This window comes from Struthio camelus, chromosome 1, assembly GCF_040807025.1.
Source record: "Struthio camelus isolate bStrCam1 chromosome 1, bStrCam1.hap1, whole genome shotgun sequence".
NCBI classification, from domain to species: Eukaryota; Metazoa; Chordata; class Aves; order Struthioniformes; family Struthionidae; genus Struthio; species Struthio camelus.
Window position 1 is genome coordinate 58,602,154 of NC_090942.1, and position 24,010 is coordinate 58,626,163.

The window sequence follows — 24,010 nt, forward strand, 5'->3', positions numbered from 1 at the left end:
CAGCAGGCCCAATATACCATGCAAAGAGCTACGTAGTAGGAAACACGGGAGAGAAGGGGGCAGATCTGAGCGTCTCCACCTCCAACCAGGTGTGTAAGCCAGGGATATTTTGGAGAACAACGTAGGGAATCATTAAAGACCTGAGCAGGGCTCACGTTGCTGGATGCATCCCACAGTGCCGTCTCACCTATCTGCTGACGCTCAAAAGTATTTGACCAGAAAGCCTTCTCTTCCTGAAGCTCAATGGGATTCAAACTTGCCTTTCTCAGAAAAAGGTCAATCCCCTGCCTCGACCATATTTGAGGAGAGAAACTCATTTTCTCTCGTGCTGTAGGTGTGACACCACATTCAAGAGCAACAGATGCAATGGATGCAGCAGGTAGGATCCCACTGATGGGAGCCACAGCATCAATCCCTGCTCCTAAGATTATCTTTCATCCAATATAAGTACAAGAAAGCTCCTGGGAGCAGGACCAGACATGAGGACTTTCCAATTCCAGGTGAGTTCTGCAGCAGGCTGGAGAGATGAGCTTTTCCTCCTTCTCCAGCGCAGAGAAGGTTGAATTCTGAGACTACAGGGGCCTACTTTGAGGAAGTGGGGGACTGCCCTCAGTGAGGGCTGCTTCCTACCTGGTGGCCAGGGTACTGTGGTGTGAAAAAGCAGGTTTGCGCTCCCTCAGGCTTGGAGACAGCATTAAGATGCCAAACTATGGTTTAAAAGAAAATTGAAAACTATTGCTTTTTTGCTGCCCAGTCCTTGAAGGAGGGTGAGATCTAGGAGGGAATAATACAAGCAGGAACTGAAAACATTGTTCAGACTGAACTCAAGTTTAACTTCAACTAAAAAGGAAAGCGCAACCTAATTTCTGGATCCTGTTCAGGCTTAGATGTAGACTGCTCTAGACAGAAGTAGTTCTCAGCATTCCTAGAGGCATAAGCTGTGGCAGCAGAGGAGGTTAAAACATTAGACAGTGAAGTACGCATGGGACATAGGTGGCTCCAGGGGTAGGCAGCAGGCCAGCGAGGGCTTTGAAGATCAGGACATTTGGAACTACAGGCTGTACCTCACAGGAAGCCCTGGAAGAAGTGGAGGAAGAATGTGATATGATCTCAGGAACCCATGACATTGAGAAGATGGATTGTCACAAGAGCTGGCTTGAATGTTTAGTATGATGATTTTTACAAGAAAAAAAGTATACTACTAAAAATTACGCTATTTTGCTAAAGGTTTTTTCATTTCCACTTCGTGGAAATTCCTTTGCCTAAGGCACAGCAAACATTGAGCTTACTGCTGCAGATCCCAAATCAACAGGTATCCTCCTTTTCTCAACACTTTTTTTTGGGCTGTATATTTCCTTCTCCAACCAAATCTTATGCTTAGCACTCTCCCTTCTCTATTCCATCCTTGTTCGGTTTCTTCCTATTGCTCCCTGGCGCCAGAGTTGTAACAAGTGAAAAATATATTCCTCTTTGGGGTGTATACCACATCTGAATGGCTTGTGCAGCCTCCCCACCCAAGGGCCCAAAGTTGTGAAGTAAATCGCTAGAAAAGATACTACATAGAAAGGGAAGGAAGCATTGTGGAATCAGTCATGCTGTTGTAATGACAGTGCTGGCTGCTCAGCATCCCCAAACCTGCCCGACAGTCTTCCTGATGTGTCCTACGGGAGAACAGAATCAGGATTTTTCTTAACTGTCTTTTCCAGGGTCTATAATCACACCCACAGAAACTCTCCCTTCGCCACTACAGGTCAGGGACGCGAAGCCACAAAACGTGTACTGTGGTTCCTTCTGTTAAAGCTATTTTGACCAGAACTGCCTGAGGGAACTTCCCTGGTGAAGCACGTCTTTGTCCAAACCCTGCGCCAGCAGGCAAGGCCGGAGGTGCGACAAAGCCACCCCTCCTCCCTGCAGAATGCCGTTCGGGCAGCGGGGCGCTGCTGATGCTGCTGAACACCCTGCATTCCTCCAGCTTCAACCAGTGCCAGGCACCGAGTCTAGCTAAGCCCATCTTTCCGCCCCGTGAGAGAGCTGCGGCTCCTCCTGGCTTCGTTCCACAAGTGCCAGTCCCAGTCAGTTAACCTTCAGTGGGCCCTAACACGGCGCGGAGCCAGTCAGACCAGCTGCACTGGTAGCGGATGGTCCGTGTACCTCCTCAGGAAGCCACTCTGACAGACACAAACAGAAGCAGCATATTCACATATTTGGAATAGCATATAACTATTAGAGGGTTTAAGGTGCTACATATATGCACTGAAAGTCTATAATCCTAGCATGCCAATGACATTAAAAACAGACTAAATCCCTGTAACACATTGTGATTCATTTGCTATGCTATGAACTAGACTCTGATCACAGAGATACTGCCCTGCCGGTAGTTTTTCTGATGTATATCACATCTATCTTAGCCCATGTTCTGTGAAAGATTTAGGCTTTGGGTAATAAGAAAGCAATTGAAGGAGAGGTGCTGTTGACAACTATAATATGTGCTGCTGTTGATCCACATACTCAGACACAAAAAGGACCAAATTCTCAAAGGTAGGTCACACAGCTTCCATAGGTTACTGCAATGCAGTGGCATTTCACCCTTGAATTTCTTTAATGCTTTGGCCCCAAATCTCTACTGCTGCCTCAACCCCTTCAAAATTGGAAGTAGAGAGTTCTCTAGCATGCATAACAGTAACAGCAGCAGGCAGAAGGCCAACAGGAGTTGCCCATTTAATTTCACTGTGCCATCTGTACCCTGCCCGCTTGAGTTAATGGGACTTTGCGATGGGAAATGCAGTTTACTTTGGAACAGTATCTAGGACACTAGTAACTTGACCCTCATTCAAACAAGGCATATAATCTAACAAAGGCTAATTATTCCTGACTTCTAAACAGAATCACATACGAAGCAAAGCTGGACTGCCAAGACCCCTCTCTCAGTGGAAAGGAATGAAGGGGGGGGGGTACCAAGAGGCAGATGGTGTATGTGAAGCATGCTTTGTGTAGCTTTCCTATTACACACACAGGTTTCTCTTGCACCTGTTGCTTCCACTCAAACACTAAACTATTTAGACATTCTGCAAAAAGAGAGGGGAGAGAGGGTGTGGAGAGTAGATGAGATGTGGTTCATTCTTTACATTCTTCTCTCTCCCCCAATATCTACAAGTCCTTGATTCCCCTTTATAGGGCTAGTTTTCAGCTGCTTTTTCACTTCTAAGGCACTGCAAATCTTGCCTGGAAGAATCCAAGGTGGCTGGAAAGTTGGGAAAATTAGCATCTCAAGGCCCAAGCCATTTAAAGGGTTTTAACAAAGTAAAACACCCTCAGGAGACGTTTCTGGAGAAACTGTAAGCTCCATTAAGTAAAGGCATCACAAATGCTAAAATAAACCACAGCCTCCAGCAAGGAGGCCTGATCAGATGACCAAGCTTAATATGCATTGAATGTTTAAAAAAAGTCTTTCCCTTTCCTTTAAAAAAGGATCAATCCCCTTTGGAGCATTTCTCTCCAATAGCAGCAAAAAAAAAAAAAAAAAAAAAAAAAAGTGGTGATAGTAGTGGTAGGGGAGACAAAAATTCAACCTTCTAAGGTGGCAACTACAACTCAGGTTTAATTCAGGGTGGGGCAGTAGCTAAAAGAAAGCACGTTAATAACGTTGGCTTGCATCTCTCTCCAGATCCTGTGGAAATGTGGTGGAACTGCTCATATTCTGCCTGCTAATCAGTCCTGCAGTTTTCCCTGTTCATTGTGTGCAGGGCCTTACAGAACATGGAAACAGATCTGTTCCCCTGTTACCTGCAACAATATAGGTCAAAGAGAGCATAAACCAACAGCAGTTAGCTGCCCATGTCTCCAGATGCAATTATATTCTTCCACAAAGGAAAAAAAAAATGAATACATCAGATATTGAACGCTCACCAGGAAAACTTTACTCATTTATTAGATGTCTTGTCCTTTGTAGAATGGATTGAGCCAAATGAGTCTGCTTAGTTAAGTATAAAAACCTTCAGAGCCATAGGAGATTCCAGAAGCGCTGGAATCCTGAGCTCCCCTCCCTCACAGCAAAGGGAAGTGTCTCTCCTGCCACTTCTCTGCTCAGCCTGATCACTGCATCCGTAGTTTTAGGGTCTCTGGCCCATCTTCTTCAAGGTTCGATTCAGCTGTAATTAAATAAAGCAGCAGTCAGAAAAATACACAACAATTAACATACAGTACTGTTCCCCCCAAAGGCTTATTCCAATGCTTCTGCTTCTTCCTCTCTAACTCATTTACAAAAGGGCTCTCATGAAGGTGCAGACAGTGTGCAAGGTAGGAGGGGGACTAGTAAAACTCCCTCCTCCTCCGCAGGACAGCAGAGGAAGATCTGGGGAGAGGGAACCAACATTTCGCACAGGAAGAATAACAGGGTAGCCTTTAGCTAGGTACTGCTCACATCCCCACGCCTCAGGTTTTTTGCTGCAGAAGCTTCAGGCCTGCAGCAGCCTCTGCTGGGAGAGTAGAGCAGTGACAGCGTGTCGCTTCCTGGCTGAGCACCCTGAAACGGCCACTTTCTACAGCCTTAGTTATTAGGGTAGTAATGTGATTTCGATCACATTACTGATAGGAACACCACCCTTGTCTAGGGACAATGGAGCCACAGACCACAGCAGAAGGGTGTGGGAAGAGAACCTGACGCAGGACAACAGCCAGGGGGTGGTTAAAAGTTGCCTCCCTTTTCACCCACCAAGGGGCGGAGTCTTGCTCCCATTATCAGCACCCTCAGACAGTAAAACCCTTCTCCTTTTCCACCGTGGCTCTGCTGGATGAATGTCTCTCATGCAAGAACTTAGCATTCCTCAAAGGCCACCAGCTGCTACTTAGACCTCCCACCTTTGGTCAGTGCCCACACGAGGCACTGCACAGCTGACTGTCTTGCACCACCACTCCTTCTCCAGGCCCTGCAGAGCCCATAGCTTCCCCCACGTCTCCTACAGAGCTACACAGTTCTCCTGCCCAGGCCTCACCTCCTCAAACTTGTGGATCTGGCGGATGAAGAAGTCCCCATAGCGTCGAGCAACCTTTGTGTCTGCAATGTGGATCATGTCCTGTGGAGGGGACAGCATAAAGTCAGGAAGCAGACAGGGCTAGCAGGGAGACAGCAACCCCTGCCAAGCAGGAACAACCAAAGGGGCTTAACTCCAGCCCTGATTCAGCATCAAATACATGCCTGACCTGTGCTAGTCCCAGAGGAACCTCATTCAGTTCCCTTTGGATTGCCTTCCCTTTACCCTTGCCTGGGATGGGTCCCAAATTCACACTATATTCACCTCCCGTGTTCTTAGTCTCTCCACCTACGTTCAGCCCCCTTTGCAGCAGTCTGACAGTCCCTAGGCCAACCTCCATCAGCCTTGATTCACACTCTGCTTCCCTCTACTAACAGGTAAGAGCAGTGCTATCTACTAGGAGAGCTAGGCTGCAGTGCAAGTCAGTCAGTCGCAAGTCAGTTTTGTTCAGGAGAACAGGGAAGTCAAACCATGAATGAGGCCTTGCTGGAAGAGGTCTGCTCTATGGACCATGAGCCTGGAATAATTGCATCTCCTTGTCTAGCAGATAGCAAGGAACCTAATGGCTGCTGATATCCTCTTTGAAGAGCGAAAAACAACATTTTAAGTGATTTTCCTGCAGCCTTCTATACTGTCCCAAGCTCTAAGAGCAGACTGGTGACTGGACTGTATTTTGAGTTTACGTTCCTAGAAGAGCAGACAGGGCTAAATGCTGCTCCAGTGAAAAATGGAGCCGCAACATGGCCAGCTGAGATACCTCCTTTGTCAAACAAAGGAGAGATGTGGCGGAGACCTACAAGGCTGACAATCCCACCTGACACACTGTCAGCAAAACCTGTCACCCAACTATTATCTCCTGAGAGCAGTGAAAGACAAATGGCTCCCTCAGCCTTGGGGAAGATATATAGGACCACCTTCTTCCTGGGTGCAATGACTGTCATAGCTGCCTGCGCCACTGTCCATCCACTGATGCTCATATTAAACAGGGCTATAGCTTCATCATCACGAGCAGCCAAACCCTTCACGTGGCAAAGAAAGAAGGGATGTTTCCCATGGACTGCACCCAAACCTGGTGTTGCCACTTCCAGAGCTTCCTGGGTGGAGGCAGAGGCTGGTAAGGGGCAGATACTAACCTTGTCAATATAGAAGTCTACCTCAGAGGCAGACTGAAACTCCCCATCCAGGGCAGAGATGCCACTGGTCCACACCAGGTTCTTCATCTTGTGCTTGAAAACAAGCAGCTGGATGCGAAACTCCTGCTCCGTGAGATCCAAGAAGCCAGCCAGCTTGGCCACAGGCATGGTGGTGTAGAGTTTGAGGAAGCTGCGGATGGTGGAGAGCTGGGCCTGCTGCTGAACCTCATCAGCAAAGACCTTGAGCTGCTGCAGGAAGGGCTCCTTGTGGTAGTTGGGGTGCACGTTGTCATAGTTGGGCACCACAGGAGAGAGGAACTTGGGGCAAGCATAACTAAAGAGCTCTTCATAGACTTGTGCATCACCCTTCTGCATGCGCAGCATCTTATCCCCGTATTTCTCTCGCAGCTGCAGATGGATGCTTTCATCTATGCGCATGGGGTACATGGTGAGAGCGATGGCCAGGAGGGCATGCATCTGCTCGTTCTGCTTGTTAATCTGAGACAAAGAGGAGAACCTGTTAACTAGTCAATGTGCTCAAGCTTTATGGTGCAGGAAAGAGCTGGGAGCCGCATTTTTCAGAGACAGACCCTTTACCCAGAGCACTGACAGTCCCGATGCTCAAGGGAGACAACGTAAAGAAACAGCACTGGCCAAAGCAGATTAACTAGTATCAAGGCTATCGTCAGTGAAAAAGGCGGTGAGAGAAGAGGGAAGGACAGTGGAATGAATGAATCCAGAGCCATATAGAATCTGGAAGGGCAGAAGCAGGTTAGACTGCTTCAGTGCAAGAAACGGCAGAGGATTAGATGTAGGGAAGGCAGACAATTTAACAGCCACGTCCTAAACAGACTCGGCAAGGAACAGTTATCAGGGAGGCCACTGAGAAGACTAAGAGAATTTGAGTGCGGGATGAAACAGACAGCGGAATGGCTAAAACGGACATATGAAATTTTTGAAGTGTCATGGAATTAGGAACTGCAGGATTTGGCTATGCAAGGAGTTAGAAATGAATTATAAGGATGAAAAGGAGACAGCAGCAGCAGAGGGCAAACGGACATCAGAGACAGCTTAGGTAGAAAGAGAGGAGCTCTGTTTTAGTCACGCCGAGTTTAAGCAGTCTGTGAAGCATCTGACAATGGAATTAGGCTGAAATGCAGGACTGGACTTGGACCGAGTCTGAAGAAACGTTGACCAGATCACTGGCAGCTGATATTCATTAACAGAGTTGCCCCGAGTGAAAGCCCAGATGGAGCAGGAGCAAATGAGCATGTGTGTAACAACCAAAGGAACTAGTAAAACAGCCAGGAAAAGATATTGCCACCCATGGCAAAGGAGGTCATAGGACCCCAAGTCACCATCAGCAGCACAGTCCAGGAAGATAAGGGTGGACTATTAGATGTAGGTTATTAGGTCACAGAGGAGAGACAGGAAAGAAGGCAGCAGCCTTTCTTTCTGGGAGGCCTAAGCCTTTTCTAGCTCTTACCATCTCATACTTGTAGGTCGTCCTCTGAAACATGCTCTTGGTCCTCTGGATGTAAAGGAGGATGTTGGCAAAGACACGGATAGCATCCTGGTAACGCCGCATCATAAGGTATGCAAAACCCACGTAGTAGTAGGTGGTCACCTGGCACTCAGGCACCCGAGAGTACATGCTCTGAGAAGGACGGACGTTAACAACGCTATGTTAGAGGGGAGATGATCACTTTTGACCTGAACAACTCGTTACCCAGAAGCCAGCTGCCTCTGCATCCATTCCAGTCCCACATACAGAAAGGAGAGGATCACTGCAGAATATCTCACCTCCCACCCTTCCCTGCAACAGCTTCCTTACTGTGTAGTCAATCATCCCAATTCCTATGTTTTCCAGTTCTAGCTTCCTGCAAGCACGGGACTTCTGCACTGTGCCTAATATTGCTTTGCTCAGTCTTGCTCCCCTTTCCCTCTATTTCAGTTCGTGCCCTGTGCCAGACACCGCATAGGTAGATCTGTGCCAACCCGTGTTGCAGCTGGACTTTTGATAGCCACTATTAGCACAAGTCACCCAACTCTAGGGAGAACACTTTTAAAATGAGAGTGGACATAGTGAGAACAAAAGGGTCAAGAATAAAGCAAGGAGCCATTAACTAAGATGGGAACAATGTATCCAGCTGGTAGGGGGTTATCACTTACGGTTCAAATAATATCCCCCATAAGAAAGCTGCCTCCTGCAAACAAACCTCCTATAAGGTTAGCCATATGTGCTAGAAGAGCAACAGGCACTGCAACAAGCCATCATGTGGCTTGATTTTAAGCGTCAAAGCTCCAGCTGTGCTCAACATGCATGAGACTGGAACTAAACACTTCTTCCAGCTCCTCCTACAAACAAGTGCCTTACACCTACAACAACTAAAAACAGCTCATCAGTTGGAAGACTCAATCTTTCAGAAGCATATTTGAACAAAGGCACGAGAGAAACTGCAACGGAAGGTTTTATGACATGTCGTACTACCTTCTTGTTAAGCTCGATGTTCTCCAGAACCTTGATAGCTTGGTAGTAATCCCCCAGCAGAGAGTGCAGACGCAGCAGGCCAACCAGACTGAAATAACCCAACATCTTGTAGAGGGAGTGGCGACCATATTCTCCAGCCACACTTTCGGGATCACCTAGAAATAAAGAACCATGATGCTCTCCTCCGAAGGAACAAGCTCCCCTCCCAATACCACTGTGCTCACAGGCAAAGGGAGCAAGACCTCAAGGGTAATCACCAACATATCTCAAATAATAAAGCCAAGATAACCCTCTTCCCAACAACACATCCTCTAAGGGTTTGATCCAGCTCCCAGAGAAAGTCAGAGCTCAGTCAAATCAAAGCAAAGCAGAACGGACACCAGTCTGGCCTGGTATCACCCAGCTAGCTCACCTCCACTAGTATAGACCTCTAGCTGTCGGTTGATATTGGATTTGTCCACCAGAGAGTGCAGCACATTAAGGACACTGTGGACGTTCCAGATCTTGGGGTTGGAACGAAGGAAATCAATTTCTTCTTCAGACTTCTTAGCTGTCTTGCAGCGGTACTGGCTGAAGGACTGAAACTACGAGAAAAAGAAAAGGAGACATTTGCCGATGAGAAGCTAGCATGGAAACGTTCATCTAAGTGCACCAGGCTCATAAGTTGATCACGCAAATGCAGTACAACAAACTGCAGGTCACATCAAGGAGAGTTTTATTTGAGATCACCTGGCAATCAAGAAGGCAAATAGACCAGCACTAAAGTGGCTAGGGAAAAATTAATAAAGTGCAGAGACAACCTGAGGGAAAAGGCCAAGGAACAGAACCAAGATGTGAAAGATCTCTAGACAAGTAGGACACGCAACTAGGCATAAATTTGCTGTCTGAAGAGGCAGCAAAGACAGTCATCAAGTAAACATGATGCATCTGTATACGCACAGATCTCTTTCTACATAAGCTTGAGAAGACAGCGCTTGAGATACTGTGAGGAATTCCAGGCGCCTCTGCGATAAAAGTTATACAGAAGAACAGTAACATTTAAGATCTGAATTACTGCACTTGGAACAGTAAGTGGAAAAATGTTTCCTAACATCAAGATCTCAGACCGCAGATTATTTCAAAACAGGGCAGTAATCTCTCAGTGTAAGCATAAAGGCCCTAGCGACTAAGAAATATAAAGCTAGAGTAAAACCGTAGAACACAATACAACTAGTGTGAACCAGTATCTTAATAAGGTCTTTTTGATTATAGCAGATTTCAGTCAGGCTGCTTTGCAAAAATCATGCAGAAATGAAGGTGAGTTTAAAAAAAAATCCACTATACAAAAACTGAAATAAAAACGTCAATAGCGGCCCAGGGCTCCTCAAACAGCTCCCAGTAACTTAAAAAACTGCAAATCTACAACGACTTCAGCTACTTGGTGACCCACTAATAACAGTGCCCATCAAAAGTTTATCCACCTGCAATGATATCTTAGCTACAAGGATCACAGAGAGGGGGGAAAATGGAAAATTTAATAGCACTATCAGAGGCAAGACCACCCCAAAATGGCCTAGTCATACAGTCATATACCTGGTATATGAATTCATCAATGATATCCCAGAGCCACTGGTTGGGCAGTTCCAGAGGAGCTGGGCCGTCAGCATCTGTAGAAGATACATAAATAATAGATGAGAGGCCTAACACCCTGAGCAAGAATAACAGTGGCAGGCATCAGATGGATGAAGCCTCTGGCAGGGAGGTGATATGTAGCTCTGGCTACCTCAGCTGCCTTCATTTTTAAAGCATATGAGCGTAGGGGGAAAATCTCTGGAGTGGGACTACTCGGCAGCAGTGACTCTCAGAAGCTGCACACAGATTCTAAAGGGTTATCTTCACTCATTCATTCTCTGTGAGAAGAGCGGCAGGAAGCCAACAACATTTAAATCTGTCTCAAGGGGAGTCAGCAACGGTAAATAGCTGTGAAATACTGCAGCAGGTTTTTCCTGACTTACAGCCTCATTTTGTTTTTTAAAGATAAGTAAATCGTTTCCTTTTGCCAACCTTCATCAAGACAGGATGTTAAATAAGTTTATTTTTTAAAAGTATGCCAGAAAGTACTGGAAGTATTTGGATTTTTTTGTGATTTTAGAAGCACAGACGTTAAGTGGCCTTTCTTCAACAATCTCAAACATACAGAAAGCTCACAGACTTCTTCCGCCTGTACAATCTATAAATGAACATGTTCCAGTTGTTCTTTTTCAACCCCCCCCTCCATCCTATACACTCTTCCTCTCCAAAATTCACAAACTAGAAATGAATTGCAGCGACTCACTGAGGATGTAGTTGAAGAGATTGCAATAGTTGTAATAGGACTCAAATCTCTGCTCCAGAGTGGGCCCCCCCTGCAATGAGAAGTCAGTACAATCTGTCTAGTTTCAAACATAGCAGAAATGAATTCATGAGCAACAGCATATGAAGGACAGACAACAGTCACATCAGCAGAGGTTCTCCTCCAGTAACGTTAGGGCCAATACCTTGATATTCAACCAGGCCCACAAGCACCACCCAGAAAACCTGAGATTATATCGCTCTTGTCTCCAGTATAAAAGACCCGACTTCCCATGTGCAGGCAGCTCCTCCTAATACAACCAAGTATTCAAGCCTCCTATGAATGGGGATGCCTTGGCTTTTCTTGTCCTCCTTGCTGCTGTCCAGAATCAAGAACTTCATATTACCTTCCACAGTTTTCTGGAAGGTAACTCCTTCTCCCATCATGAGAGGCCTTAACAAATCTTGACAATTCTGCATCTAGACAATAGTTCTAAACACTGTGAAAGACAAATAAACTTGTTAAGGAATCGCTCTTTCCTGAGTCATCTTCCTTTTTTCACCTGGAAACACCCAAGGGCAGTCTGAGAACCACTAACAGCGCAGCTCCAGAATCCAGTCTCTCCTATAAAAGCCTCGCTTACGCTCAGGTTAATACAGCAGCCTTTAATTTAAAGTCCCCGCTTCTTCACCCTCTGGTCCACACCAAAACTGCAGTTATTACTCATCAAACCCATACATCACACACCTGTTCAGCTTCTTTCCTCAAACAACCATGAATTACTTTGATTTTCCCCTTGACTTCAAAATAGCTTAACAAAAATATTTTTTAAATTTGTTTTTTTTTTTTTAAAAAACATTAAATACCATTATTCTTCCTGTTTCTTTTAGGGTGCTCACGCTTCCTTCTCCAAAAGGCACACTGAACTCATGTGTTTTTTTACTCACAAATAACGTAACTACCTCTTGTGGCACCTCCTCTCACCCACCTGCTACTTTGGAGAACAAATAAAGAGCCACAAACCAACATACAAAATCTGATCTACAGGTCTTGCAACTACAGCTCTATTAAGAGGACAATCCACTTACCTTCCAATGCTTGTTTCTTCCCTGTCTCACTAACCACAACATTTGGTGTTAGCAACATAAAACTTTCATATAGTAGCCGCCTCAAAACACACACCAGCTTTTCTTATTCATGCAAGCTGCCATGGAAGACTTTACATGCTTTACAGCCAAGCTTGAGCAGACACATAACAAGCCTCAGAAAGACAGTTCTCTTGCTTTTCAATAATCAATGAATCCTTACTAAATTAACAAAAAGCTTCTCTACAAACAACTTGACAATATAGCTCATTAGCACATCCAATCTTGTTTTGCAAAAGCTATGGAACCACTGATGCTGCAGTAGCAGCAAGGTTTGGCAAGTTTTATGATGAAGAGAAGGCAGCATATAACCAAGAGGTAGACACAAGACAAACACTCACGCTGACTTTGGCGTAGATGTGTCTATAATACAGCTCCTTGTATAGGATCAGGAAAACAGCATCTGAAAAATATGACAGAAGTGGATGTTAGCAAAGGATAAGGCCTAGGCAACTGGATATCTCAAATACGCTAGTGGTATTCTTGTTGCCACAATAAGAAAAGGAGGCATGAAAGGACACTCCTTTCAGTTCTGACTTCTTGCCAGGCATCTTTTTAAGAAGTTGCCACAGTAACAAAGATGCCCGGCTCAGGAAGCAGCAACATTGTACGCTTGCTCTCTCATTTATCAAATGCATTTATGTTTCTCCTTCCTTCAAAAAGTACAAAGAAAGGAAAAGAAATATTTACCGTTTCCAACCTGTGGGGCAATGGCCTCTGCCTCTGGCCACGGGGTATTCTTAAAAAACCTTTCGGTCAGCTTTGTCCAGCTGCAAGACAGACACATGTGGTATTAGAAATCATTTCTCAGTGTCAGTGAGATGGAGATCACAACATGGAGGACTTGATGAAAGTAAAAGAACACCATCCCCTTTTAGTAAGGCCAGCGTTGAAGCAAAGAACGAGAACGACAAACTAAGCAGCTAAAGCCTTTAGTTTATCCCTGAAGCACAGAACTGTTACATACGTTACTCCCACGTACCCTTTATGGTAAGGTAACACAGACACAAGCAGGAGGGGCAGTAGGTGTAGAAAACAGATATAACAATGCCACTCCAAGGCTTCCTGAAAACTGGCTAATTAGTGCTACTGGGGTCACTTTCTGCAGCCTGCCCCTTAGGAAGAGGACTGATATTCTCTTTTAGACAGGTCACTACTCACCTAGATTTACGTTAGAGTAATGGCCTAGAAGCACCTACTCTTTCTCAGGATCAAATCAAAGCTCAGGCTGTATTTTGGTTGGGTCAAAACAACTTGTCAGCACTCCCTTGAAGAGCAAATTAACTCTTGTCACAATTTAAAGAGTAACCCTCCTGTGCGAAGGATGGCTTCGCACCTGTTCTCATAGATATCCTGGATCTCATACACCTTCTGGTCAATGACGTCGCTGGAAACGCGGCTGGCCTGGAGCTCGTACACCTTCTGGTCGATGAGATCCGACACAGTTTTGTGAAAATACTGAATGAAGTTCTTGATCACTTCGGGGATCACCTGGTAGGTCTGCTGCTCGTACTGGCGCTCGTAGGCCAAGTCCTGCTTCGGATCTCCTGAAGGGAGAAAAGAGCAGTGAGGTGGCAGCTGCCCGGCCCGGCCCAGCCCCTCGCCGCCGCCGGGCCCGCGGCCTCCCCTCGCAGCCAGGAGGCGCAGCCGGGGCCTGGGCGCGCTACGGAGCGCCAGCGGGCCCGGTGCCCCGCGGGGAAGCGCGGGCCGAGGCCCCACGCAGGCCACCGGGCCGGTCCTCACCCGTGTGCATGTCATAGTCGTTGGAGTAGGCGTAGGGATCGTAGGCGGCCTGTGGACAGACAGAGAGGGCAGCGAGTGAGCGCAGGGAGCCCGGTCGGTCGGTCGGTCGGCCGGCCCCCTCCTCCTCCTCCTCCTCCTCCTCCTCCCCCCGCCGCCGCCGCCGCCGCCGCCGGGCCGCGCCGGCCACCCACCTCGGTGTCGTAGTCCTCCCCGGGGTAGGCCATGGCGCGCAGCCGGCGGCGGTGCAGCACGGAAAGGACTCCGGGCAGCAACGCGGGCCCGGCCGGAAGTGATGGAGCGGGGCAATGGCTGACAAGCGGAAAGGGCGGGGGCGACTATGGCGGAAGGAGGGGGCGGAACGGCAGCGCCGAGCGCTGGGCGCTCCCGGGACTGGCTCCCGGCCGCCCGCCTCGGCCCCGCCCCCGCCTAGCGGCCGCACCGCTACGTCCTTCCATTGGCTGAAACAGCCGCCTAGCTGCGCGCGGTCTAAGGCCGGCCCCTTCTCTCTGATTGGAAGGAGTGCCTGCCCGTCAGCCCTTCCGCTGAACGGCCTACGCCTCCCTCCCCCCCACCTTCCTTCAACGCACCCCCTTCTCCCTTCCCATTGCCTGCGCCCTCCGGAGGGCAGCGCCTCCGATTGGCTGAGCGGCGCCGCCTGCGTGCCCCGCCCCGTTACTCTAGCGACGAGCCCCGCCCCCCGTTGGTCGCGGCCTAGCCTGGCCCGTCCTGGTCCGCGCGGGGGATGGAGGGCGGCGGCGGCGGCGGAGGCGCGGCGGAGGCCGGCGCGGGGCCGGCGGCGGGGGCCGGGCCGGCGCTGGGGGCGGCGCCCGGCGCCCCTCTCGGTTACTTGCACGTCCTGTGGCAGCGGGAGGAGCCCGCGGGCAAGATCCCGGCGCGCCGCCTGCGCAGGGCCGCCCGCCTCCACCGCAGGCTGGGGCCGACCGGCAAGGAGAGCCACGGTGGGTGAGCGGGGGCGGCGGGCAGCCCCCGCGCCCCGGTGGGCCCTCCCCCCCTTCCGCCCGGTCCCCGGGAAGGCCCCGCGCTAGGGACGGAGGGGCAGGGAGTCACCCTGGGTGAGGCCGTGCTGTCCCGCAGGCCTCGGCGGGGGTAACGAGAGCCGGTTGGCTCGGTTAGGGCCGGTAACCGGAGCCTCGGAGGCAGGGAGCCTGTGCGAAGCCGGTAAAGCTTCGGGTTGCCTGTGTGTGGCCTGTGGCAGGAGGTGGGCTCTGCATGCTGAGGGGCTTGGGAAGGCACCCCTGTAGCAAGGGGTCCTGTCAGGAGCGAGAAGCTCACGGCCAGCCTCAGGAGAAAACGGGGATGTTTCAGTAAGGAAGCGCTCCTTTTCCCTCTGCATTTCCCAGTAATTGCTTTCTTTTCTCCCTAGCTCTGAAAAGGCTGCGCGAAGCTGCCAATGGCAATGACTCGGACACAGGTGAGACTTCGGCCAATCGTACTCCACCTTTTGTGCTGGAAGAGGAATTTTGTCAAAGGTCTCTATTTTAGGAGAGGAGGAGAGAGGCACAGGTAGTTTTTAGAAATGGTACTTTGGATGCTGCAAATCTAGAAACAGCGTTTTTGGAGTCTTGTTTCATTCTCTGAGCAGAGTGAAGCTGATTGTAACATTCACTTTTTTGCTGTGTCTGGTTCATAGTGTTAGTTGTCTGATTGCCCTAAATTAGCACTCCACTTTAATTCTAGCTCTTTTGGTATATAACTTCTACCCTACTGTAAGCAGCAAAAAAGTATTATTTTTGGAAGAAGGGAAAGTTACGGTTTTACAAGCCATACCCAGTATGTTGAGATAGTGTGGCCCAGCAGATCATAACAAGAATCAGCACTAGCCTCTTTGTTTGCCTCTCACACTGGCTTCAGACAAGGCCTCTGTGAGACTTTTACATTATAGATCGTTAGATAGTTGGATTATGATACAAAGCATTCAGTGGCAGTATAATCTTATAGTGTCGGCCTCTTATGTTGTTCCTCCTGGGCTGTGCTGTTCCCTTAGTTATGCTGGCCTAACTGTTCCTGCTGTGAAACCAATCGGAAAATGATTTGACTTGTAGAAACTCCTATTATATCAGGACATTTGGGTTGTCTGGCATGCTTCACCCTCCAGCTCACCTTCCCTCTCTGTTTCTGCTGGGGTATTGAGGGGACAAAAACAGGCAAGAGGAGTGAGAACGCACAGAGCCAGCCATGCTGTCAAACACTTTGTTTTGTGAACTGACAGATCAGTCAGCTTTGAGCTCTGGTCGGTACAGGAAGTACATGATGACATGGCATCAGTCACTGAGTCAAGAGGAAGACTGAGAGAAATTTTTTGTTTCTATCATCTTAGATAGATCTGTGATATACAGATTCCCCTGCTAATAATCCAGCTGTGTTTTGTCTACTCAACAACTTGAAGAATTGTTTGATAATGAATTTATTATTCGTTGACAAGTAAAACTCTTTGTTCTTTTGTGTAGTGACACCAAATCTTCACTACTAAGTTGGTGAGGGTGGGAGAGGTCATGTCGTTTCCTGCTGATTTCAGGGAAAGACTGAGTAAAGCGTTCCCCATTAATGGTTCCCTCTGGTGGGACTGTCAGTCTCTATCCCTGTCTTCTGTCTAGGGTATCAAACTTCCCCTTTAAGCCACTTCCATCTTTTCAGATGTTACTTTCACTTCCATACGACATTTAAAGATGATCCTTGCTGTAGGCATAGAGGAAGAAATTCAAATGTGACCGTGATTCCAGCTCTGGAAACTAAGGAGAATGGTAACTTTCAGTTGTCTGAGCTATCTAGTATCTCTCTCTAACACTGGCCAGCTCTGACTGCTACTGGATATGCTATAAAGATCTCAAAATATAGCAAATCCGTCAGTATTTTTGACAGCTACAGGAAGAACTTTACTTTGCACACTGATTGCCATATCAGGATAATCTCAAAACATCAGGAACAATAGCCCTTACAGTTGCCCTTGCACATGTTGGTGTAGATGCTACTCTTAGTTATATGAAAGTCCCTGAGCTTTTCAGACCTTACTAGTCTCTTTGCCTCTGTAATATCCAATGCTAGAGAGCCACACTGGTTCCTCTGCCTTTGCACAAGCAGGTTTTTCCTTCTTATCTGAGAAAGAGAGGCAGCTCTGATTACAAGCATGGCTCATGGTGGCATTGAAGAAGCAGCTGGGTGGAAGATCGGGGGAACAAATGAGCGACAGTGATGCTAGAGGTTCTAGACAGGGCTAGTCGGGCTGTTCACTGGCTCACTTGAATAGCTCGTTCCCCTGGAAATGTTTGCACTGCTATTTGCAGGTCAGTATACTCACCTGCCTGCCTCCCACTCAGTAGTCACCATTATGGAAAAAAAAAACCCTTGGGGTTTCAGATGAAACCAGGAAGTGGCATATTCAAAACAGACAAGAGGAGGTGGTTTTTCTCACAGGATGGAGTTACACTGTACCTCCTCACCAGAGGTACGCATCGATGTAAAAAGTTTACACAGAAAAATACAAGGAGAAAAGCTGTTGAGGGCTGTTAAGTACAGAATTTTAATTCTGTCTTGGGAAGTGCCTGAGATGCAGATGACTAAAGGCTGTGAGAGATAGCCCCACATGCATGCACTCTTCTTATCCTCTTCTGTAGACGTTTGCTACTGATTGTTCTTGGAGCCTGAATGCTTGGTTAGATAGATCTTCAGCCTTAGCCGTTACAGCTGTTGGCTTGTGTTTTATTGTAGTGTGTGCAAGCTGATGAGAGCTGTAACAGGGTCCCACTGATGGTGGAGAGTAGTACGTTGTCCAGGCTGGTTTTGCTCAGGCAGGATGCCTGCAGGAGCTGGCTCAAGTTGAGTTGCTTGACAGCTGGCAGAGTATGTATATATGTGCAGATGAGCGGTAGCATCACCCCTTTCTAATTAGGTGCTCCTTCAACTTACATGCTTTCCTCTTTTCTTTGGTGCTGTCAGTGCAGCAACTCTTGGAGGATGGAACTGACCCCTGTGCTGCGGACGACAAAGGCCGGACGGCCCTGCACTTTGCCTCCTGCAATGGCAATGATCACATTGGTGAGTGGGGAGGGTGTGATCTGTGATACGACTTCTCCATGGCAGAGATTTCAGACAAAATGCTTTATTTTGATTCAGCATGTGACAGTGCTATATTCCTTGTCTTCTGTGATAAAGCTCCCAGCTGTGATGAGTCCCAGCTCTGGGACTCATCAAGTCCTGCTGCTGAGGTGGGAACAGCCTCAGCTTCCAGCTCTAGGGCTGTACTGGTGTAGAAGGAAGGATGTCCTCAGTACCAGTTCCTCCACTCAGGGAGCCCAGTGGCAATGGTACTTCCTAGATATGTCCTATTTTCTTCTGTATTTTCTGCCCAAACCTCTGTTCCTTGTCTGTGGGAGGAAGCTGTTAAGTTGAATAGAAGCATCCCTGGTGCAGCCTGCTGGCTGCTATGTGGACCTGTGGCACAGTTGTGCGCTGCCAAACAAGGCTTCTTACACCACTGAGGTGTGGGTATCAGGGACTGCAGCCTGTGGGCCCTGACCTGTTGGGCAAAGGGAAGGAACTGTCATGGCTCTGTGTCATTGTTTCCAGTGCAATTGCTTCTGGACCATGGGGCTGACCCAAATCAGAGAGATGGACTGGGAAACACTCCCTTACATTTGGGTAAGTGCCATGCAGGTGAGCTTTGCATGCACAAAGGCGAACACTGCCCTGCTGTTTCCTTCCTCTGCATCGTCCTTTCCTTCCATCGTCCACCCCCAGCTTTAAAGACTTAGGCGAGGCTCTTTGGATTTAATTAGCTTTACTCCTCGTGAAGGGTTAAGGGTCAGAGTTAGGGAAAATCCGTTTCCCTCCCTCTGCCAGCCCCAAGGAACAATAAACCTGTTCCAGAGAGAGTACCCAGGCTTGAGCCCACAGGGTTACCCTTAGCAGTTGAGCTGTTCCTCTTTCCCATGACAAAGAGCCCTTTGCGACTTCACATTGGAGCAGAAACTCCTTTGTTTTGGGCTAGCACCGCTCTGAGTTGTGTCTTGTGTTTTCCCTCCCCAGCTGCCTGCACGAACCATGTTCCTGTCATCACCACGCTGCTGCGCGGAGGTAACACTTCCTCTTTAACGATTATGGCCTGTCCCTTCCCGGCCCTGCCCCTGTTGGTATTCCCCAGGGACGCTAAGTCTTTTAGACAGACTTCTCTTTCTTTGCCTTGCTCATGCATTTTCAGGGGCCAGAGTTGATGCCTTGGATCGAGCTGGCAGAACCCCGCTGCACCTGGCTAAATCAAAGCTTAACATCCTGCAGGAAGGACTCTCCCACAGCCTGGAGGCTGTACGTCTTGAAGTGAAACAGGTAAAAGAAACACTCATGTTCTGCTAAGGTGGTGCAGCTGCTGGCAAACTCCTGCACCCTTTAGGTCAATTAGTGTTTAGCAGCTGTTTTAAATACCTGTCCCTAGGCTTTTAGCTGCCTTGGGGAAAGCTTGACTTTTTCCTTCTGTTTTCAGAGACCCTCTCTTTTTCCAACCACTACTTTGAATTTTTGCAGGACCTCTCTTGGCCACGGTAGGCCAAGGATGCATTGAATGTCTTTCTTCTCAGGCTGTTACGGACCACTGTTTCTTCAACCACCGTGTAAGACAGACTGCTTGTGACAGGAGAGGGACGGCAGCATGAAGTTGTAGTTATGTGTTCCAGTGGGGACACATGCTTCCTGGGGCATTCCCGGCTGCCCAATCCCAGGGCAGGCTGCCCTGTTCTTTCTAGTATGGGAGCAGGCTGTGGTGCTGCATCACAAATGCACAAGGTGTGGGCCTCACTCTAGGAGCCATCTGTCTGATTTCCATCCTTAGAGCAGAAGCAGATCCGGATGGAGCAGGAAATCCCTGCTACTGACAGTGAGAGAAGCTAGCTGGCCATGAAGAAAAGCCTGGTGCTTTCAAGGCAATCCTAAAACTTGTGCTTCACCAGCTAGGCTTGTCTCTCTTACCCGTTCTTGAACCAGACACAGGATCATGACCAGTCTGTTTGCGGCTGATCAGCTCTTCTGGTGACTCACTGGCTCTGCTGCCGCCAGTGGTGCTGGCCACTTGCTTTGCACACGTTCTTCTCTTGGGGTCATGTACTCAGCCACACCACCAGGCTGTGTTTGGCAGTAGTTTGGCTGCTGCTTTCGTAGAAACATCGCGCCCTGGTACAGCTGTCTGATGTTTGCCCTTTAATGCCTGTTTGTTCCAGATTATCCAGATGTTGAGGGAATACCTGGAGCGTCTGGGGAGGCATGAGCAAAAGGAACAGCTGGATGACCTCTGCTCCAAGTTACAGATGACCAGCACAAAGGAGCAGGTAGGCAGCACTGAGTTACTATGACTCCCCTACTTGTGTTGTGGCTTTTGTATTCAGGAGAATTCAACTGCTTGAGCAAGGTGACATTGAAGACAAACTTATGGATGTGTTCTTGCTCACATGGGCTAAAGCAGCCAAGTTATGTGATGACTTGTGGTACTCCTTTGGGCTGGAATTCAGAATGTGGAGAGCATCACTGTGGGTAGTATGCTCAGCGGAGAAGCTGGAGATCAAAGGGGAGGAGGCTCAGGCATTTCAAGGCCAGGAAGCAGCACAGCCCCAGGATTGCAGGGCCATTGGAATCTGGCCTGGTTTTTGCTACGCAAGGTTGGCCCTCAATAACAGGCTGAGAGGAAGCAGCCTTGATACCAGTGTTAAGTTCTGCGTAATGCAGCAGCATGTTTCTATTTTAAGGTCTGACTAGGTTGTGTAAGGTGGAGGTCAAGCACTGACATTCTGAGGAAGGGGGGGAAGCTTCCCTTGCCTTCAGATCAGGACCTGCTTGAGCAGGAGGACAGGAGCCCTCCTACGTGATTGTAGAATGAAGGGATCTTCACAGAATCGCAGAATGGTTGAGATTGGAAGGGACCTCTGGAGCTCATCTAGTCCAACCCCCCTGCTCAAGGATGGTCGCCTAGAGCACGTTGCCCAGGATTATGTGCAGACAGCTTTTGAATATCTCCAGGGAAGGAGACTCCACAACCTCTCTGGGCAACCTGTTCCAGTGCTCAGTCACCCTCCCAGGAAAGAAGTCTTTCCGGATGTTCAGGCGGCACTTCCTGTGTTTTGCTTTGTGCCCATTGCCTCTCGTCCTGTCGTTGGGCACCATTAAGAAGAGTCTGGCCCCATCCTCTTGACAGCCTCCCTTCAGATACTTGTACACATTGATCAGATCCCCCCTGAGCCTTCTCTTCTCCAGGCTACACAGCCCCAGCTCTCTCAACCTTTCTTCAGAGGAGAGATGCTCCAGCCCCCTCATCATCTTTGTAGCCCTTTGCTGGACTCTCTCTAGCAGTGCCATGTCTCTCTTGCACTGGGGAGCCCAAAACTGGACACAGTGCTCCAGATGAGGCCTCACCAGGACTGAGTAGAGGGGGAGGATCACCTCCCTCGACCTGCTGGCAATGCTCTTCCCAATGCAGCCCAGGCCTTCTTGGCCACAAGGGCACGTTGCTGGCTCATGGTCAACTTGTTGTCCACCAGGACTCCCAGGTCCTTCTCGGCAGAGCTGCTTTCCAGCAGGTCAACCCCTAACTTATACTGGTGCATGGGGTTATTCCTCCCAAGGTACAGGACTTTGCACTTGCCTTTATTGAACTTCAGGAGGTTCCTCTCCGCCCATCTCTCCAGCCTGTCGAGATCCTTCTGAATAGCAGCCCAGCCCTCTGGTGTATCAGCCACTCCTCCCAGTTTTGTATCCTCAGAAAACTTGCTGAGGAGGCACTCTGTCCCTTCATCCAAGTCATTGACCCCTGGGGGACACCACTAGCTACAGGCCTCCAACTAGACTCCGCACCACTGACCACAACCCTCTGAACTCTGCCATCTAGCCAGTTCTCAATCCACCTCACCGTCCACTCATCCAACCCACACTTCCTCAGCTTGCCTATGAGGATGTGATGGGAGACAGTGTCAAAAGCGTTGCTGAAGTCCAGGTAGACAACATCCACTGCTCTCCCCTCATCTATCCAGCCAGTTGTCCTATCATAGAAGGCAATCAGGTTGGTCAAGCATGATTTCCCTTTGGTGAATCCATGCTGACTACTCCTGATCCCCTTCTTGTCCTCCAAATGCTTAGAGATGGCCTCCAGGATGAGCTGTTGCATCACCTTTCCAGGGACTGAGGTGAGGCTGACTGGCTCTGTAGTTCCTGGGTCCTCCTTCTTGCCCTTTTTGAAGACTGGGGTGATTGGGGTGATCTTGTCCTAGCGTAAGCTCATTGTGAGCACTGTCAGTAATCCTGCTGGCTCTGCTATATGGGGGTTGAGGCTCTGGTGGTGGACAGCTGCACAACTACTTTCCCCTGCCTAATGGCCAACTTCGTTTTTCTGGCAGGTGGATGAGGTTACAGACCTCCTGGCCAGCTTCACGTCGCTCAGCCTGCAGATGCAGAAGATGGAGAAGAGGTAACAGGCTTCCAAACCATCATCTTGATCCAAAAGGAGAAGCCTTAGAGAGAAAAAGAGGAAGCTGAAGCTTGCTTCCTAGATTGCTGAATGAACATTGCAGCCACTGGCCATTCCTGCCAGATCCACTCTCTGGGTGGTGTGCAGACTCTCCATGCAGGTGCTGCCACAGCTGCCTCATGGGCTGGCAGTGGGCTTTGGACAATAGAGTGCTGCAGCTGAGACTTTTGGAAAAAAAGAGCTGCTCCTCTTTTTATCAGATGGCGCTGGGTAGGATGCCCCTTCTCCTAAGCTCTTCGGCTCAATGTAGGTGGTGGCTGGAGCCATGTGTGGTCACCCATCCTGACTAGTGCCCTCAGCAGCTGGCCAGGATTACAGATCTGCTTGGAATAGGCTTCTTTTGCCATCGTCGTAAGTACTAAGTTGCACAGGGTGGGGAGTGGAAGCCTTGGACAATAGAAGGTTTGTGCTATGGGAATAACACACTCGTAATGCTGCGCTCTAGCAGCTGAGCAAACATACTGCCTTTAGAAACAAGGGCAGAGGCTTAATCCTAACCTTCCCCAGAGCCTACGGTCAGAGGGGAGACAATTTGTCTGGTTACGAATGGAGTACAAAGCTTTTAATCACTAGACTAACAGCTTCCACTGATCCCACTTTTTAAATCACTGCTGCAAGTTAGTGCTTAAATGCTGCAGTGAAATACTTGTGCGAAGTACCCCGGTAGACAGTTAGCAGATAATAGCTGCCCTGATGCAAGGATGTGGTTTTTGGGGTGGTTTAATCCTAGTGCGGATTTAGGCAGACGTCTACATCTGGCAAGGAACCCCACCATAACTGACTTTTCTGTTTCCCATTACTGGTGGTTTCAGGTCAGAGGTCCAGTGGGAACAGAAGATGTTGTGTACTCAGCCATATTAGTGGGCTGAGATGGAGGAGAATGTATGGCCTTTTATGCCTTAGCAGCACCAAACCCAGAGCTGACACCTGTGCAGTGTTTCTTGCTTGTCAGGAGATGTGCTGTACCAGGCTCTGAAGTTCAGCTTGGGGAACGAGCTCTGACCTCTGCTGGAAGCCTGAAGTGATGCCGCTGTGAAGGATGAGAGAATTGCCTTTGCTACTCTCTTGCTTCTGCTCCTCTGAGATCAGTAACGAAGACGTAGGCAGCTTAGTTTTGGAGCAGGGATCTCGTAGGCAGGGCATAACCGACAGCAGGATGACGAGAATATGCCTAGTAGCAATCTGAGTTCCCATCTGTGTACCACACTCAAATGACTTGGTGTGCTGATAGTGATACCCATCCCACAGTCTGGGAATTGCAGGTTTGGAGTGCCCATTCTTAGGATTCAGCTTAAGCTTTCAAGAGCCACGGTTCAGAGCATTCTTCAGAGACCATCAGGTCGGTTAGCCTCATGTTGTCTAGAGACTGATCCTTGTCCAGGAAAAGACTTAACTTGGCCTCCAAGCTCAAAGCTGAGATATCAGAAACATGCAAGGCTTTAAATGGGCTGGTTCTCGGGGTGTTGGGAGGCCATGGTTGGGACTAACAGTATTGTGGTTTGGCTGGAGCTGTCGCTGTGAATACTGATATTTCATTATGATATGCTGGATGGGAAGAATACTGAGCAGGTGGGAGACAATCTGACCTTTTTGTATTTCGACCTTCAATAAAATCCTATCAGCTTTTTTGAACTCCTTA

General features: G+C 48.7%; 2 protein-coding genes across 2 annotated transcripts; one reads left to right on the plus strand and one right to left on the minus strand.

The window, feature by feature from the left end:
• Window positions 1–3,894: 3,894 nt before the first annotated feature.
• Window positions 3,895–14,452, minus strand: EIF3L (eukaryotic translation initiation factor 3 subunit L). Its single transcript, XM_068942409.1, has 13 exons — window positions 14,045–14,452; window positions 13,854–13,902; window positions 13,447–13,657; window positions 12,801–12,880; window positions 12,452–12,513; window positions 10,969–11,038; window positions 10,227–10,300; window positions 9,067–9,238; window positions 8,655–8,809; window positions 7,650–7,820; window positions 6,164–6,661; window positions 4,992–5,072; window positions 3,895–4,148 (listed from the first exon to the last, which is right to left on the minus strand). Exons 1-13 carry the CDS (start codon window positions 14,075–14,077, stop codon window positions 4,110–4,112), a joined length of 1,695 nt encoding a protein of 564 aa, XP_068798510.1. The 5' UTR covers window positions 14,078–14,452; the 3' UTR covers window positions 3,895–4,109.
• A 143-nt stretch (window positions 14,453–14,595) lies between these two features.
• On the plus strand, window positions 14,596–24,010 carry ANKRD54 (ankyrin repeat domain 54). Its single transcript, XM_068942429.1, has 8 exons — window positions 14,596–14,812; window positions 15,238–15,285; window positions 17,808–17,906; window positions 18,438–18,509; window positions 18,897–18,944; window positions 19,069–19,193; window positions 20,078–20,185; window positions 22,241–24,010. Exons 1-8 carry the CDS (start codon window positions 14,596–14,598, stop codon window positions 22,313–22,315), a joined length of 792 nt encoding a protein of 263 aa, XP_068798530.1. The 3' UTR covers window positions 22,316–24,010.

What these genes read in the sequence shown, in the direction of transcription:
- ANKRD54 (XM_068942429.1), top strand. Translation starts at nt 14,596, where the DNA reads ATGGAGGGCGGCGGCGGCGGCGGAGGCGCGGCGGAGGCCGGCGCGGGG. An exon ending in GACCGGCAAGGAGAGCCACG is followed by an intron (nt 14,813 to 15,237) that starts GTGGGTGAGCGG and finishes TTTTCTCCCTAG; the next exon opens with CTCTGAAAAGGCTGCGCGAA. An exon ending in TACGTCTTGAAGTGAAACAG is followed by an intron (nt 19,194 to 20,077) that starts GTAAAAGAAACA and finishes TGTTTGTTCCAG; the next exon opens with ATTATCCAGATGTTGAGGGA.
- EIF3L (XM_068942409.1), bottom strand. Translation starts at nt 14,077, where the DNA reads ATGGCCTACCCCGGGGAGGACTACGACACCGAG. An exon ending in CGACTATGACATGCACACGG is followed by an intron (nt 13,658 to 13,853) that starts GTGAGGACCGGC and finishes TTCTCCCTTCAG; the next exon opens with GAGATCCGAAGCAGGACTTG. An exon ending in TCTCTTCAACTACATCCTCA is followed by an intron (nt 10,301 to 10,968) that starts GTGAGTCGCTGC and finishes TATCTTCTACAG; the next exon opens with ATGCTGACGGCCCAGCTCCT.